We start from the raw sequence: 19,128 nt of genomic DNA, 5'->3' as shown, positions 1-19,128 counted from the left end.
GTTCAGATCGCACCAATGACCAATCGAATGATGCCATCCTGCGGTCCGCGCGTTGTGATAGTAGGTGCGGGAGTCGCCGGAATCGCTGCCGCCTCCCGTCTAATCGAGAACGGGTTCGCAAACTGCATCATTTTGGAAGCAGAAGATCGAGTTGGCGGTCGAATCTGTACGAGACGTCTGGGCGATGGAGTGGTGGATTTGGGGGCACAGTACTGTCGTAAGGATAGCATCGTGTACCATTTAGTGAAGGATTTCGACCTGTTGGAAGTAAGGAACGTCTCCACTCACGTGTACCACTCCCAAAACGGACGTTTGGAAGACAGCTTTGTAAATAAGTTGCTGGATAAGGTCTCCGATTTGTATCACGGAGGACCGGTGCAGAACGTCGAATGGAAACAGTACCTCGAGGAACGGTATGTTATTTCGTGACGCGTGTGCGCTGGCTATCTTTTGTTTTAGGTTCGACGATGAGATCGTAGACCTTTTTCATGATGAGCGCCAACGGTTACTCGCGAGAGACAACATGGACTTTGTGAAGAAGCAGGTTTTACTCTGTACTGGATCGATTTGCCTGAATGGAGTGTACGGAGCGACCAGTGGAGAGTTCCCCCCTGATTTCAGATGCGTATGGAAATCGCACGGGTACCAAGCGCTCTTAGATATTCTAATGAAGAAGCACCTCAAAACTAAAAGCGCTCTTCAATATGAGCAAAAGGTCATTTTAAACAGCGAGGTTACAAAAATTGAGTGGGGAGAAGAAGATGGGGCAAAAGTAATTTGTGCTAATGGTTTGTACTATTTAGCAGATTATGTAATTGTAACCGTGCCCTTGGGCGCCTTGAAGAGACAACATAGCACACTTTTTTCACCTGCTCTCCCGAAGACGAAACAAAAGGTCATTGAGTTATTGGGATTTGGCTCCATACTGAAGGTGTGCTTTCACTTTTCCACAAAATGGTGGTCCGACAACGACTTCGCTTTCGCATGGGGCGAGGAAGACTTGAAGACCGCTCTAATAAAGGTAAGGCTACGTTTCAGAATCTTTCTTCTACCACTTCCCATAGAGCGAGCACCCTTGGATGACGAACTGCATGGGATTTTACTTGGTTCCTAATAACCCCAACGTTTTAATGGCATGGTTTGTGGGAAACTACATTTCAACCTTAGAGTCCATCAGTGATGACGTTTTGTTGGACGGGGCTCACATGGTTTTACAAAGATTCCTTGGAAGAACCTTTCAAAACATCACGAAACCAATTAAGCTGGAGCGGTAAGCATAGCCAGAATTCCGAAATGGTATGACTTAAGCTGGTTTGCTACAGCAATCGGTGGTGCACAAACCCCCATTTTGGTGGAATGGTTTCTTATGAAACCTTGCAGAGTAAAAGGCACGGACTGACCGGCGAAACTTTAGCAGAATCAGTTGATTCTAAGGTTGGCATACCTCAACTGCTGTTTGGCGGAGAGGCGACAATGAAGGTCGGTTATGGTTCCGTTAACGGTGCCGTTATGTCCGGTTTTAGAGAGGCAGATAGAATTATAAACTATTGTAGAGGTAACAAATGAACACGTTTTACTAATAAACGGTTTAAAAAAATCTCGCATTTTTTATTTCCCGTTTTTTTTGAATCCTTGAATTGGTGATTAATAATTCCGAAACGTTCCCTGTCATCGCCTGTCCTAGTGCTCTTCCTCCACTACGTTCGATCTTGTGCCTTTTCCTTCATCGCTACGTTACTACGTTTTCTTCCTTTGACGTCGCCTATCATCTTCCTCCCTCTCCCTAGTAAGTACTACCTCTTCTGTGCACAGTTTGTTTCATCACGTGTCTTCGTTTTTTTCTCAACCCGGCCAATTTCATTTTCTTTTGGTAATGGTGTCCATGATTCTCCTTTCTCCAACTTTTTCTGGTATTACCTCTTCAATTGATCTCCAAAATCCTCTTTCGTGCCCACATTTGCAACACTTTTATTTTTTTGTTCATGCTTCTCAAGTATATATCGTAAAACGATTTAAAATGTGCCCTTGCTTAATAATTTAATTTAATTTACCCTACTGATGTTAAAGGTATGAATGGGAATGTATGTGCGCTAAAAGAAAATGAGAAAACCTTTTTTTAGTTTGTACGGACTGGCAGCCTCTTTCGTTAAACAAATTCCACAAGTATGGTTGATGGTTCAGCCCAATCTCAAATTTTAAGCTGCTGTTAGTATGGTACTCTTTTTGTAGATAACTTTACGATCAATCGCAGATTTTCCTCTACTGCTGTTAAACAAATTCGTACACATTTCTTAATCGAATCGTATCAACATTAAAAAGATTAGAGGAGCTAAAACAAAATATTTTTAGCACCATCTGCATATCAAAGAATATAAATAAACTGCAGTATTAAAAAGATTAATTACACAACATAAATAAATAATTTTACAATTAAAAAGTTAATCGTATCTAAGTTCTCGAGGTTACGGGGTTCAAGAACAATCTAAAGTGCCGCAATTTTTTTTAATAAAATAAGATAACAAAAGGTTTTTTTTCTTAATTTCATGAATTTATTAAATAGTCGGCAAAAAAGCACGTGCGAACAAAAGCACAAGGAAAACACTTGTAAGCTGTGAGAACAACTGATTTTTGTAAAAATGCAGAGAAAGTATGCAAAAGCGTAATAATTTCCGCAATGCTAGAGAAGTAATAACTTTTTGAGTGAAAACTGCCGCACAAGGGCGATCTGACGAAAACAATTATTGAATGCTCGTTACGGTAATAAGTCAAGAAAAGTACAGAATTGTTTAGAAGAATTGTACATCAGGGACAATGAAAGCGATCCAGGATCCTGAAGCAACGATAGACAGTAAGTTAAAAAATTATTGTTTAAGAAACAACGTGCTTTGAAAGGTATATCTATGGGGAGTGGAGGATGCATATTATAATTTTAATGTGGGGGAACTGAGATTTTTTGACCTAATTATTTGTTTTCATCCATTTAACGCACTAACATCTATCACACGAAAAAAATGTAATTTTCTACGAGATCCATGGTGTATTATACACCAGGAGGAGGTCTAATTCCTCTAACGAACGCAACATTTTGCATACAATACAAATTAAGTTAAAAATTAAAACATACACTATCATAGTATAACTCTTTTATTGCACTTTATAATGATATATTTGAGATACAGAGGATATATCCACGAAAGTTGTTTCCACTGGGACTTAGCAGAAAACTCATTTAGTAAAACCTTTACCGGTCATTAATAATACCAAAGCGAACTTTTTAATATTGTTATTATTGAGTTAAGCATGGTCATGCAGGTATTAAAGTTAGAAGATTAATGCTACTACATTGTAAATTTACGTAGGCGCCGACATTTAAAATATTGAAATTGATTAAAAATTAATTTTTAGTCTGTTGCAACACGATTGGTGTATTATTTGGGAGCCCTATACCAATCGCAGGTAGTGAATTAATGCCCCTGCATTATTAGTAATAATGAATAAGAATAATACGTACACACTGACAAATATGCTACAGTCTGATTCAGTACAGTTGTTTTCTGTAGCAATCCTCATATAAATGTCAAAATCTTCAAGGAAGGACCAAGTTTTATAAGAAATGATGTCACTAAGAGGTTGATTGAAAGCACGTCGTATTGCTGATTTATTTAACACACTTTTAGACTTACTGAATTGGTCTTTCGAAAGACATATTGAAGTTTTTCATCCTTATATATCAGTATCTTCTCTCTAAAGAAAAGGTCGTTGTGGAACGCCTTCAGACTCTGAATAATTACAATGAAAGTACAAAGGAGATACGTAAGAGAATCTTTTGCAAACAATTTGTTCACTTAAGTGGCCAGTGGCCTTATTAATCTCGCTAAAGTAAATATCATAAATTGCCAGCCAGCTGTCATTGCAACGTATCCAAACTCGAAAATTAGCGAAAAGTTGTGTACTTTATGTTAACTCAAAGGCGAAGATAATCAATAGGTGAACGATGTAAAGAGCACGTTCAATCATCAACCCACTTGACTGTGCATGAAATTTGTATTTAACAAGGGTTTTAAGATAATGCTTTGAATATCAACTTACATTCAAAGGACGAAGGTAGAACGATTTATTTGGTTACGTCACTTTTTCAGATGTCACGTTTCTTATAACGGGAGTTTTACACGAAATCATCAATTTTGGCACAACATCCGTAAGACCGTAATTAAGTCTTTATAAAATAACATTAGAATAATAATTCTCATAAAATATAATAAATCGATACAGCTGAGTATCGAAGGACCTCACAGTTACACGGAATTTTGATGAGCCTTAACCTTTTACCCTAAATTTTCCCTGGTCCAAGAAGCCAGGAGCTTCCATTCAAAGGTTATCACACAGACAGATGGCTTGGTGGAAGGACAGATGGACGGATACTAAATATTTCAAGAAGGACCATTCCAGTCGTTCATAATTTTTAAAAGATCAATTAGGTACGTTAAAAAACAACATTTTCCGAAACCACACTTGACGAATTCATAAAAGTATTACCGAGCTGGAAAGGGTTACACCTGCAACACGAGAATGAGTCGTGAATATAATGGTGGGCATTTTCAACAATCGTCATAGTCGATTTAGTACGGTCAAATTAAACGCAAAAATGCTAAATGGTTACAAAAGGTCCGGTAGAAGATTTGATCTTTCCGCCTTCTGTGGTCAAAAATCAACAAAAACGTTGACTTTTCTACGGTTTTCTAAAAAAAGTCGCCAAAGGCAATGCTTAGGTAACATTATGTTTTATTCACAATTGTGGAGTGTAAAATCATTTGATATTCTATTTGGTCCTTGGGCATCTATAGTTTAGGAGATATATGATTTTCAAGTTTCGTGTTTTTATCAATTCTTGAAAAGATAGGACGTTTATGAGGGTTTAAATCTAAACTGTTTGTATAGATACGAGCTCCCAACGAAATAGGTGACAAGAAAAGACGTGGTGATCGGTGTGATTGTTTCGTTTCGTTTGAATATGTATTTCAGTTTTTTTTTTTTTGCTTTAAGAAATTAGATGCGTAATTTTCGTTTTAATTTTATCGCTTCTGTAAATTGGTCAATTTAGATAAGGTGCTAGAAGTTGTTAGAAGTAAGGAACATCTGGTCGTATTTTGGGTGAGTTATAAAAGGTTATATCTGGATTTTTGTTTACGAAATCTAAAGCAAAGAGATTATTTTTATGGTGGAAGTGGTGGAGCCAGTGGTGAAAGCAAACTTTGGATCATGGCAGCGTTTTGCCGAGTCTATCATGTCGGCTAACCGCATATCCTCTCAAAAGAAAGCTCCCTTCGACCCTTGTACCAATGTCCGCGATTTTCAATATCTCGACGACGATCCGACATGCGTTCCCAACAATTCAACTTAGAATCCAGACAAACTTGGGAGGTAGGCAAGATATCCTTGCACAAGCGCCAAGAATCCCCAAAAACATATCGGCTTATGCTGAGGCTCTTGACCATTCAGCTTGCAGACTCATATTATCACTCGACTTCATTTCAATTTAGGTCTAATCTGTGTGATTACAGCGTATTAGTTTTTGAAATAAGGTGCGTATAGGTACACGTTAGAATGTAGATTATAGAAGTTCCTAAAAGTTTTTCTCCCCAAATCCAATTTACAAGTATAATTATGTGTAATTAAGTTGATACCGACGAAGACAACTTAATTTACTCAGTAAATAGAAGTATACCCGTTTAATCATCTTGTGATGTTTGCAGTACGCGGACTTTCGTGTGGCCTGAGAAAAACTCAATACTTCAGTAGCCTAGAGTTTTTCTACCATACACGACGAATTCTGTCTGATACTAGTATATTTTTGTAACCTATTTTGTGTATAATTTTTAATAAGGGCTGGATTAAAACACGCTTTGTGGGATATTACGATATAAAAAACAACCGCAGTTTATCCTTTAAATTGCTACTTTACGTCAAAAATTAATTTAAGCCTTCAAAGTGCATACCGCTACGAAAAATATTAAACACATCCACTAAACTATGTATGAATATGAAATGAATGAGTTTTTAACTATTCAGAGTAGCTTTTGAAAGTTTAAAAAGTGTACATGAAAGAGGTTAAGGACGTCGAGCTGTTATTCAATATGTTGGAGGTTGCAGCGCTCTCTGCTCTTAACATAATCAACGTCATGTTCACAGAAATGCTTCAGAAACTTTTAAATTATTAATCAGTTTAGTGTTACTGCCTGTGGAATTTAAATTCGGTGTAAACAATTCACATTGGCTCAAGGGTGAATCAAAATAAAGCAGTGGGAGAGGTAAGAAGTTAACAGAGCGGCTTCACTGTGGATGCGCGTTAGAAAATACTGTACCTCAATTCCCTGAAACCGAATTCTGTAGATTGACTTCGCTCTTTGATTCATAACCTAATTATTTTGTTTATCTACTGCTACCTTCAGCTTCCAACGCAATTTATTAGGAAAATATTTTACAGATTGTAGGTAATTGTATATAAAAGTTTTTTTTCACCTATAAGACTGACAATAATAAAAATGTTTATTCAATAAATGTCCTCTTCGTGTCTTGCGAGAAGTTTTACTTTTTCAAGACAGTTCAGTCACCTTGTTCCAAGTCGTGTGAATTTGTCAAAATACAGTTCGAACTATTCAGTATCATCGTAAAGAATTCTCTGTAGAACAACTATAAAGACCAGTCAATTATGGACGAACACTACGATTAAAAAGAATAGAATAAAAACGAAGATACCTTATGGCGACTAGTAGGAGCTAGCAGATAATTTAAAGTGCGTGGATATATAGAATTAATTAATACCTTCACAAAACTGCAATTGTAATACTTTTTTAATTTTACCTTAATCTACGTCGACGTCATTATGACAAATTTAGCATGGCCAATTGGATATCATTGAAGACAAACGTACGTCGTGCCAATAGTGTTTTGAGCAATCCCTTAGATCCTCGAAGGAACCTCAGAATTATAATCGCTCATATTGATAATTAATAGATAGATATTATTTTTCATAGCGAACGTCAAAATTGAAACAAACGCGATTACCATGACTAGTATGGGCACTTGATAATTAAGAATTTTAATTTAAGAAAACGTTTAGAAAAAGAAAAATGCGAATAAAATCTATTTGGACCGTCGTAGATTAAATTTTGAATGATACACACTATGTGAACGTTATTAATAAAACTGTACATCTAAGACCACTCGGCTTACACCTCGTGGCGTGGGAACACGCGTTTCATTATGATCTTCATATCGCACTTGTATCATTAATAACTGTAATTGAATTGTTGCAAATAAGTTTGTGAAATGCTTAAAATGAAAAAAAAACTCACCCTGTATATGTGTACCTAATTCAACAAACACCACCCTAGACAGTTGTCCTGATAATTAAATTAAATTAAATTTTCTTACGTTCTAAAATAATTTTGTTAACTGCGCCGTTATACTGTTATAATCAGCTCTGTGATGTATCACTAACGTTAAACTTAACGTGTAGGTTAGATAAGCTCAACGTCCCACTTACTATATTTATTTCAGCAATTTAATCAGAGTTTTAAGTTTTTTTTATTGCCGCTACCGGCCTCGTCCTTATTTTGAAACGCGAATATAATTTTTACTTTAACTTCAAAAATTTATGTTGCAATAATTCATACTTTGTAAGTTTAATGTGAGAAGATTGAAGCGGTTGACATGGATTGAATAAATCTTATCATATCCGTAAAGGGGATACACTCTTATTCACTGGTAGCCCAGTAATCCCAATGACGTCACGAGCACATGCGCATAAGCATACCCTGCCTTATTGTATGTACCATGATTTTGCCTATACTAAAATACGCAAACAACAACACAAGTCTATCTGTCGCAGTTTCGACAGCAAAAAAGTCAAATCCAGTTTTTCCCCGTTCCCGTTCCAGTGGGAATTTCGGGAAATGTTTTACTAAATCAGAAACCTTTGTACCCATATGTCAAACGCTCAAACCATTCCCCAAAGTTTCAATGCAATCGGATGAATGGTTTAGGAAGACGTAAGGGAGAGAGGGCAGACAATAATTTTTATTTACATAGACTACAAACTATAGGAGGTCCTTGTGAGATTCCACATCAGTGATCATAATTAGTGTGACAAAATGTAGAAATGCTGAATAATATATAAAATTTAAACAAATTCTGCATCGACCGGGAATCAAACCCGGGTCGCCCATTTTTTACAAATCATTTGGCATCGTTTTTGAACATAAGAGCCTATAGACTACAGCTCCACCAAACAAATAAGTCCGACGGAAAATATGCGAACTAATTTTAAAAATTCGTGGCGGCCAATACCTACAACGTGACAAATTTAAAAATTAAATGTTTAACAAATCCGCTTGTGGCACCAATTTTATCCGTACGGCAAGAAAAGAGAAAAAAGTGTGAATTCCGAAGCTTCTTTTAGGACATAAGAAAACTTAATCGAACCAATTATCACAACTGTTTTTAGAGTAGACTGAAGAGTTTCCACGCAGCTTTATTTATTTGTACTCTTGCGAAGCTTTCCAAATATTCGAAATAATGTGGAGACTTGATCATGTAGAAAGTGTACAAAAGTCGGGCCAATTTATAAACCTTGCCTTCTTTTTGGGATGAAAATGCACAAAGAGCATGATGTGTCACCGTTTATAACTCCAACTACCTACACTATAAATTTACGCCTGTAAAAGTTTTTCTTGCTGACAGATAATTTTTCCTTGCATTAGGATTTAACAGAAGGAGCAAACTAATAAGGATCTACAAGGAACTTATTTTCTGCAAATAACTGGGACAACAAAATCGTGTCATTTCATCGTACGTTAGGTACGCAGCATGAGGTACATTTAATAAGGAGTGTGACAATTTGTAAAGGGACGGAGTGCTACTTTATCAAAAATCAATTAATATCATTTCACGACAAAAACTGTCTCTGATTTTTGTATGAAACTCAATTAAAAAGATTCATCCCTTGAGACAAACTTTTTAGTTTGCAATTTCGTAACAGAACCAGCCGAACGTTTCCGATTCTCGTCGAAAGCTTTGCGCCTTTCCTGAAAATCTTGTAAAAGCTCCATTCACGGTGTCAACTCGAACCGGTTTGGCGGTTACGTTAACACTTTCGAAACACTGAATACCATCTGTTACAATTTCGAAGGTTTTCTGCGGGAGCTCCAAGGGAATTTCGCGGTAAGTCCAAACTATTTTTTAATGAATAACGCTAATGACATCTGAAAATTACGAACAGTTGCTCTCTTCAGTGTGTACTTCGTCATCAAAAGTAATTTGTGCAATCAGTAAAGGAAATAAACGCGCGAGATGTAGGAAATTACAGAGAAAACTGAATTGGTTTGTCAACTACAAATTTAAAGTTTTAAGTGAACTTCAGCTTCACTTCCTTGCAATATTGACGCTTCGATAATACTTTTGCACTCACGTGAACAAATTAATCTTCGATTATCCCACATCTTTAATACAAACCTTCGTATTTGTGATCAATTTGTAGCCAAGCAGACAATTGTGCTGCTTCACGAAGTGCGTAATTTATTGGTTTCATTCGTTTAACCCGTGTATTTTACAAAATTTTACAACGGAATTGACCAAATGCTGTTTTCTACGTCGGAATTGTTTTTCATTGAGAGCTTTAATGTATTTTGATGCTATAATGCGATAACGTTCTTTATCTAGGTATTGACAAAGTTATCCATACGAAAAGTGTTATCGATTATGTCCATGGTAATATGCTGTCCCTCTTTACAGATAGTTAGGATCAAAAAAATAACTTACTGTTATTATTTTGAATAGGAAAATGTGAGCATAGATGTGGACGAATTCCAGTAACTAAACCCAAAATTCTCCACACATAGCTGCCGAACACGTGCTGACTTGTAAGAAGCTCATAAACTGCGTGGTATTGTACAGTAAGAAGACAACCTTATACAATAACTTAGATGTGAATCACACGTGACAAAAATGGATTATTTGTAGAGCTATTGTTAGTCTTGTTAAAACAGTTTTTTTAATATCCCAAAAAGGCGAAGCTGCCCTAAGTAGTTTAGTTATTGCAAGCATGTCTGTTACCCTGTTGCATTACTTTTTTCACTGAAATCTCTAAGCATTTTTAACGAAACTTAGGGGTATTGAAATTTTCAGTGTAATGCCTTCGTGTAGTGTACCTATAGCATTGTTTAAGTGTTTAAACAATGCCTATAACTAATAGTAGCATTAGACGGAATAAACTCATCATTAGATAAAGTGATATAGAATGTCTACCGGATTAAAACTACACATACAGATAAATAAATGTGTAAACCAATATAGCAAACGAGCTCCTGAGTATGGCCTAGCTAGGGTATGGCTATAGCTTGGTATTGCGTACTATATGGCACACGAATCAGACAGATTCTTCTCATAAACAAAAAAACACTCACTAGCGCAGCATTAAACTTGTTTCCGCATTATTTTACTAACACGAGGACGAGGACGTTTATTTTTTTAAAAATTGCATATCTGGCTGAACTTACCAAAATTAGCATCACAGACATTTACGCTCTCTTTCAAAATATCCCGAGACAGTTACGTTTACTCTTCATTCTTCCTATTTAAGAAAAAACCACTTCTTCTAACAAATTCAACACCGTATCAACTCGACGACACTCGAAATTCCTTTCCGTCGCCAGAACTGATAAAACATCTGCGTCTCTTATTGTGCACGTGACATTGTTTGTCGAAAAACCAATTAATTCCTGTCCGATAGCAATTTTTCAACACCTGACCAGATAACACTTCAAACTCACGTAAAAATTACGATTAAATAGTGACCAGTTAAATTAATCATACAAACTAAATAATGGGATATTTTAACCATTGAGTGAAAGATGTTATTTCACGGGATGGTTAGTTTCCCATTATCGTCGTGTATAATACAAACCTTTATTTTATAACAGAAACCATATAAAGCATAAAGCTTCTGATAATTCTGAATTTAATTTACAGACGTCAAAAATAGCAAGCGTAGGTTCTGTTCTGCCGTCGCGAACGTTTCTATAGAAACAGAATTGTCATATGTTCTTGAACGTCATTTTATATCGTACATTTGAAATAAAAATGACAGATTTCATTAGAATGCACAATCATTTGTTTCACTTTATCTACCCTTACGGTTAAAGTGATCACTTTATCTATCCTCACGGTTAAAGAACGGCTTATGCTATAGAATTATCGACTAAATTTACAATAAAAAAAAACTAACATTAAAATGATAATTCAACAGATTTTTCCAATTTGTGTCTATTTGAAAAAAAAATCACCAGATCTTATGAAATAACTTAATTATGTTACAGATATGCTGTCCTAACTGCGATTTCCTATATTCAGACCGAAATTTCGTTAACCACACGTACTTTTACACTACAAGGTGTCTGGCTCTAATCTTCGGCATTGTTTGAAACGTGTGCAGTTTACACAGCAAAATCTGTGATTTGCATATAATATTATATATCTACCTTAGTGCGTAGGAAAAGGAATATACTTCATATCCTAGTAGAAAAGGTGTATAACCATCACAGTACATACCATTTTCGTATGGCTGAAGAAAAACTATTTTAATATTTTGTATACGTATGAAGGAACTTTAAAAGAAATACACCAGTATTGTTACTGCCACAGGAGATGAATTTGAATGAGAAAACATCACACAAATGCGTGAAAAGTCGCTTTATAAAGAGCTTTATAAATATACTGTTTTTCCTACAGCTTACACTAAAAGAGCAAGTGATATTCATATCGTGCAATATCTACGCCTACAAAAGAAGCAAAATGCACTCAACGGATTTCAAAAATATTTTTATTATACCGGCATCAGAATCGCCGTTTAAAGCACGCCCTGTTTTAAAGGTAGCATTCCTTCTGCTTCTGCAACTAACTAGTCTATTATCTTTTTCAACCAAATTCGTTTTTTTTTCTAAAGACGGTGATTTCTATAAACATACTTCAAGTGACATGTTCATGGCAATCCTGGAATTTCGAGTAAGCAGAAATGTATTAAATTAAATCTATTCGATTATAAAGTCGGCATGATTTTATATAATTTGCCTTATTTTTAAATTATATTGTAGGCTTTAATAAAGGAAAACAAGACTCACGTGTATGTTTTCTGTTCTTAATGATCAAAATCTTTTGAAAAAGTATTGTGCGTTTCTCTTTCAGTTGTATTTGTGAGAACTGAACGAAATACTTCATTTTAACGCCTTAATTGGATGAAACGTATCATTTCCGAAAGGCGTATCAGAAAAAACAAATTTCTAAACAAGATAAATACATTTTGTTCTCTCTGCGTTTTGCCGGCTTTGTATATACATAGGTACTTCTCTTCCAATTTAAGTTAATTTCCTGTATTTTTGCTGTGGATATAATCGATGATTAATTTAGATTTATTCTGTTCCATGTCGTATTTGTATCGTTTGTCTGTGCCTGATAGACGATGGTTTACGTGATAACCCGAAAAATGTGAGCGAGGTTTCTTAACTCTACGATAATCAGATTAGGTCCGCCGTTTCACAAATGAACAAGCGACTCGTCAAAAATTTAAAAAGGGGTTAGGTCAATGCCCAAGAATGTGACCAAAAGGAAAATTTCAGGTTTTAAACAATGGGCGCGTCTTCGTTATTGAATTGCTATATGTTTGTTTATTCCTGTACTTAACAAATACTGAAACAAACACACAAGAAACTACAATAAATGTGAATAAAACGGTCACGAAAGTTCCAGTGCTAGTAAGTACCAGAAAATCTAATTTTTAGGCTTGAACTAATTTACCAACGGTAAAGGACAAGAGCTACACGGCTTAAAGATTTACAATTTTCTGAAGATACTGCTGATTTCGTAGGTTTCGAAAATACGGAATTTTCAGAAGGCTTTACTTTAGTCAAATGAATTTGTAGAAAACTGAGAGATTGATCTACTATTGACTTATTTTTTTTATTATTTCGTGTAACTAAACTCGGCTAATTGCGTTTTATTTGAAGTTCCTTGTAAGAAAATATAGTTCCACCAATATTGATGGAATGAAGTTGATCGGACAATTGTTTTACCCTTGACTTTCCACTGTAACGGTAACTCTAAATTTGCCGTTCAATTTTTTCGAAATTTTATGTTTGGACTTTAAGAGTAGAACAACTTGGGCACTACAAATCATAGAAATTCACAGAGTATACAAATTTAGCGGGTTGAATTGGTTTTCCAAATAAATGCTATTCTTGGTGGAAATTTAAAGAATAAATTTGTCAGCTCAGCATTTGGTCACCCTCTTGATCAGGAGGAGATTAGTTGACAAGATTTCGATAGTGGGACTTCTTTCTTCTGTACTTTCATGAATATAACGATCCTAATTGCGTAACACACCAGTCTATATTTTCGCAGGCAGAGATGGTTTTTACAGAAATAAAAAAATATATGAGGTCTGCATTTCTGTGTTTGGGTATTATTGGAGAAGTGTTGGACAAGTTTTCAGAATGCCTCAAATACCTACCCAAAAATGTCTACCAGCTCTAGGACTAGTAGAATTTGCAAAAGATTCGCGTTTGGAAAGCTCGGTAACTTTGAACTAGGTTCGATTTTTAGACAACCGTCACGTTCAGTATTTGTGTTTGGAACGTAAAATATAACTCGAGTTCCAGTAGTTATCGTTAAAAAGAAAAAGCACGTAAATTTTAACGTATCGGTTTTATATCTACACGAATCAAACATATGGATTATCACGAAAATTAAAAGGACGTAATAGACAGTTAACGTCGCGTAATAGTTATTTATGTATTAAAGGCATAAAAGTGATGTTTATATTTTCGAGGGCGACAAGTTAAAAAGCTTTTTAGACACCCGAGAGTATAAACATCAGTTTATGCCCGTGGTACATACAAAATTTTATGTCTTACAAATAGTTTTCTTCGTCAAAGTAAATATTCGTTTACAAAACAATTCATTCTGTTTGATCAAGTATGCGTGGTTCGAATTTGTTAATGTGATTGAAACCATCCAAACGTCAAACGTAATTTTAAATAATTCACTTCATCGTGAATGAGGAAGAAGTTACAAACACTATTCGAAATACCTAAGGCCAATCTTGCGAGTTAGTAGGTATTGACATTTAATAATTGACGGTTCTAATTTTCAATTATCTGCAAATATGTTTTTGTTTTGTCATTAAGTATAAATAGGTTACTATGGTGATACTTAATGCTCTAGGCCAGCGGTTCTGTAAGTTTTTTTACATATAGAGGGCCGGAGGTATAAGATTACACCCGCGGCCGAAGTTTGAGTCCCGACGAAGGAGGGCGTTTATGAGGCCAAGGTCGTAATCTTCCTCCGGTCCGAGGTATGTACAACGTTTTACGCACAACTGCAGAAAACCTATAAAATTTAATTAAAAATGGATATAAAATGTGCTATGATATGTTAGTAAGGCATAAAAATTGTTTACTAAGGGAGATAAAAAATGCTGTATTTAAGAGGGCACGCTAATATATTATGTCATTACAAAAAATCATTGTTTAGACTATTGTGTAAACGTTTACTGCCGTGAATCTGAAGACGGGAATGAACTCTCGTTGTTCGTAGTCGTAAAAATCATCCTAATTGAAGCCGTAGAAAAAATCAATAAAGAACATTAACGTGCAATTGTTTGCTACTTACTACTTGCGATAATCTAATCAAGTGTCTCCAAACAGTGGTATTAATAAAATGGTGGTTTGCTCGTAACTTTTAAAATACAAGGATACACCAGAAAAGACAGCATTCTGAAAAATGTTCAAAGAAGTTGCACCGTTCGCTCCTATCTTTCTATCTTGGTAGATGAGATACCATTTTTTCATATTTATTAAAATTAAAGGTTTGTGTATTTAAGAAAAATTATCGTAATTTTTAGCTTGATTGATGGTTAATTAAAAAGTGTTTGGTTAGATAAATCTTAAAAAGCTCAACACATTGGCAGTTAAATCCTGCAAGTATTTTTTTGTGCCGTTTATTGGAATTCTTGCACTCTTTTCATTAATATGTTGGGATAATTTTGTGTTGGAATTTGCGACCAAACCCTTAGAAGAATCAAGTACTTGAAGACAAATTTTAGAAAACTGGAAAGAGAAGAAGTCTAAATGCGTAACAGCATTTCATTTACACTTTATGTATTACAAACGAGAAAATTTGCAATAGTGTTTACTCTCCAGCGCATACATTACAGTGAAAGCACGTGAAAACCTCCTGGGTTGTATGATTATGCTGGTGTCAATTCTAGAATCTAGCATAACGAAAAAAATTTAATTAGAAACAATGCTGTTAATGTTTCACGGCGGTAGAATTTTAAAATGTTTCTTTCTGTCAGTACCTATATAAAGTATTGAAGAAAATAAATATAAACTGGTACAATTCTACGTCTTGCACTCGCTGTAATTATTGTGGCATAATATTAGGTACTTTCTAACATTATCACGCGCACATATTACCGTTTATGCGGGTCTGGTTCTCATAAGTTCGTCACGTTTAACTTGCCGAAAAATCTCGTATTACACTTCTACCTTACATTAATTGCTCAGATTCGAGGAAGTAAGCCCAAGCAAAGTTTTTCTAATTACTATTAGGGTCTGCCATTGCATTACGTATACGCGATATAATCCATTTAGTGGACAACACGTGCTTTGCTCTAAATTGAAGTTGAAATGAGCACTTTAGAAGTTGTTCTTTTAAATCAAAGTGAACCGAGCTTATAATGGCATTATTACTAGCGGAAGCAATAGCCCCTTTGGAAAGAGAATGTATTGAGTATTGAATAAAACTGCAAAAAGACGAGTTGTATTATTTTTGGAGTGTTATTGCTTCTTTTGAAATCAAATCCAGAATCTTCGCTACGCGTAAACAACGCAGTACAATTCAGCGAAGTATTAAAGCCAAGATTTAAAGTAGATATATTACTGAAATAATCGCTATTGCAAATATATTGTTTCAAGGTAGTACAACGCTTTTTAAGGTATGAGTGCAACGCCTAATACTCCCAATTAACTAATTAATAATAATAATAATAATAATATTTATTGTGCTGTTGTGATGGTACACTTACACTTGTCATGGTAAAAAAATGTATATAACACGTAAAACAAACAGTCAGACAAACGAAACTAACAAACATAAACTTCAACAAAGTTACACCCAATTATCACAAAACTCCTCAAATTCTTTAAAGGAGTAAATTAAATTGGCAAGGCTCGTAGCTGGTATAAAGAGAACGACTACGATTGTGTAGTCACCTTTTCAACTTCATTTTTTAAACGACTTATCTAAAATAATTCCCAAATAGGAATTAAACACAATATTCGGCCATATTAGACAATGAGCGCCATATATTTGAACGTAATTCCTTTGGTACCTACTCATCATTAAATGTTGCTACCGCCAAAAAACTAGCAGCCACATCCTAACACTTAAATTACTTATGGAAGAGACCAACAATATCAACAATTGCCCAATTTTCTACAGATTTTAGATTTATGCGTGTAGGGCATAACGACCCTCTTGAGACATTTCATTAGGATACAATAGGGATAATTGAGATAAGAGAAAATATGTTAAATTGCGCAATTACCCACAGTTTTGCCATTTATCTTCTCTATAAATATTTAAAATCTCTATTGAAAAGACCCCTAACTCGTTTAGAAAACCTAATTTCACTAGATGATTATTTGTATAATTCCTTAGAATGAGTGTCCAATTACTGTTCTCAACGAACTTTATAAGTAAAACTTGCAGTTCGCTAGTTTGTAAAAAGGTTCCACCGAGGAAGCACTGGTTCGCGTTCAAAATATTCGAAGGAAAGTTTTAGTATACTTACGTTTTATATTTAAGTTAATGTAAATTTCTGGGTCTATTTGCCCTAACTAGCTTATATTAATCCTAACCCTAACAAGGACTGGCTACAAATTGTAACATTTGTTATTTGAATAATTGAATGTGAAGAGAAATTGGAAATTTTCTCCGCATGATGCCCAATTATTCAAAATGTTTTGTTACTTATTTATAAGCATAAAAGCCTAAGGGGCTATAGAAACACGATTGGAATATAACTGATGGACCACACAATCAAATTTTCCACGTTTCAACTAGAATGGAGAAATGGCAAATAAAAGAATCAATTATTATTCGCACTTAGTTGGTTTACCTTCTGCAGGTGTCACGTATCATTCAGTTTGTAGAGTTTATTCAACAAACGTGTTCTTGTGCCCCGAGTTGGGGGCGAAAAATTAATGCCGTTGAGTGAAGGACTTCACTCAACGTTAATGCTGTGTGCAATGGCAAACGGTCAGTCGGTTACTAAGCCCCCACAAAATACCTGTCCAGCTAACTCAACTATATAAAGTCATTCACAAAAACAATTTACATGAAACTCTTCAAATCCACGATCGTAATTTGGGCTCAAACTAATACAAAACTGTTCATTTAAACAACTCTCGATTAAAATCAAGTCTTAAATTGCCTTGTAATGTCAATAATCAATAATCAATAATTTTATTACGTAACTCTTAAACTTGCCTACGAATTCGAGTGATCCCCTCTAAATCGACGTATTTAAATTTTTTAAACCACTAACTAATTTTTTTCTAGTACATTTTGTAATCACACTAACTGACACCCTTTATAGTACATCCGAAACGAAGACCGAGAAGCCGGCAGCACAGCCCCAACAAATGGTCCCGACTTCACGTGCAGGGCCCAAGGCGAAAAGCAAACGGAGGAAGGCACCTTTCACTCTCTTGTGCCATCTTCTTTAAATAAACAAAATAAATAAATTACAAGGCGGGTATAAACTTCATCCAAACTACGTAAATTAACACAACACTATATATTTTATTATATCGTGTCTGATATTAGAAAAGACAATAATTTCTCGTATCAGTTACATCTCCCTCTACAAGAAAGGGATAGATTAAATGGGTGGTTGTGCGTGTGTCAAGCTTATGGATGTTACATAGGATTTTTATTTCTTGCTTTGATGATACGAAGAATTTGATGGATATGTAGAAATGTAAGAAGATTATGATCAATTTGAATAATCGGCCTCTCAGCTAGTCAGCTAAGGTGAATACAAAGGGTAAATTGTGGGAAAAAGAAACGAAGATAAATAGAAAGATATAGAGAGAACGTGGAAGGAGTATGGAAGAAGAAATAACAACAAACAACAAATTATAAGGACCTAATTGGGACGTCACAACAGTAACTGAGGAAATACGGAATGAAGAGACGCAGAAGAAAGGCTATGTATCTGATCTGCAAATGGGTAATGGTTGAACGAGCGATGGAAAGCAGCAAATCTTGGACGAGTGAGAAAAGGGAAAGAATTGGATGAAGAACATTATAGAGAAAAGGGAAAAAGAAAAAGAGGAAGCGAGCCGATAAGAGGAAGTTTAGAACGAGGAGAACGGCCCGAGGTGGACATAAGGAAAGAGAAGATTGTAATAAGTAGAATGGAGGAAGGGATTTAAAAGTAGAGGATGGGATCTTTGGTTTTCTTTTATTTTTGTGTATTTTGAGCATTGAAACATTATAAATATAGTTAAACCTTCAACCAAATATTACAAAAGCAACGGACAAATATTACATCGATTGTAACGGTAGAGGCAATATTGGATTTTAAATCAAATAAAAAAGGCAGAACTGTTGAAGTTAATTCAGGTGTTTTCTCCCTAAATAAAAAATTAGAACCACGTTTGTAAAGGGACTTTATCGATTAATCATTAATCGGAAAAAAACATTAACAAAACGCATAAAGGATTACGTGAAATAATAAATTTAACGAGAGATTTAAAAATTGGTAAGTGAAAAATTACACTTTTATATAAACAAAGACTGCTTTCTAATCCAACAATTCAAGTGTAAGCGATAAGGAAGTGCCATATAGCGAAGTTTGCTTATTGTAAAGTTTTTCACCTGTAGAATCAGTCTAAATCATATCCATTCGTTGCTGTATCTCAATTGTACGACAAAATTCAATTTACATCTGCTAGTAAACTAAAAGTCAAATCAAGTCATCGGTAAACTAGAAGAATTTCTTATCGA

General features: G+C 35.1%; 2 protein-coding genes across 2 annotated transcripts in view; both read left to right on the top strand.

The window, feature by feature from the left end:
* On the top strand, positions 1–1,597 carry LOC116169447 (spermine oxidase-like). Its single transcript, XM_031485537.1, has 4 exons — positions 1–413; positions 460–1,021; positions 1,065–1,270; positions 1,323–1,597. Exons 1-4 carry the CDS (start codon positions 16–18, stop codon positions 1,564–1,566), a joined length of 1,410 nt encoding a protein of 469 aa, XP_031341397.1. The 5' UTR covers positions 1–15; the 3' UTR covers positions 1,567–1,597.
* A 7,524-nt stretch (positions 1,598–9,121) lies between these two features.
* LOC116167788 (synaptotagmin-5) overlaps positions 9,122–19,128 on the top strand; it is a 222,158-nt gene continuing 212,151 nt past the window's right edge. Inside the window, exon 1 of the mRNA XM_031483311.1 lies at positions 9,122–9,222. The gene's annotated coding sequence lies outside the window, so the exon portion shown is untranslated. The remainder of the gene's footprint in view (positions 9,223–19,128) is intronic.

The sequence above is a fragment of the Photinus pyralis genome, unplaced genomic scaffold (genome assembly GCF_008802855.1).
Source record: "Photinus pyralis isolate 1611_PpyrPB1 unplaced genomic scaffold, Ppyr1.3 Ppyr1.4_LG4, whole genome shotgun sequence".
In the NCBI taxonomy this organism is placed as follows: domain Eukaryota; kingdom Metazoa; phylum Arthropoda; class Insecta; order Coleoptera; family Lampyridae; genus Photinus; species Photinus pyralis.
This window is presented reverse-complemented; position numbering and strand designations above follow the sequence as displayed.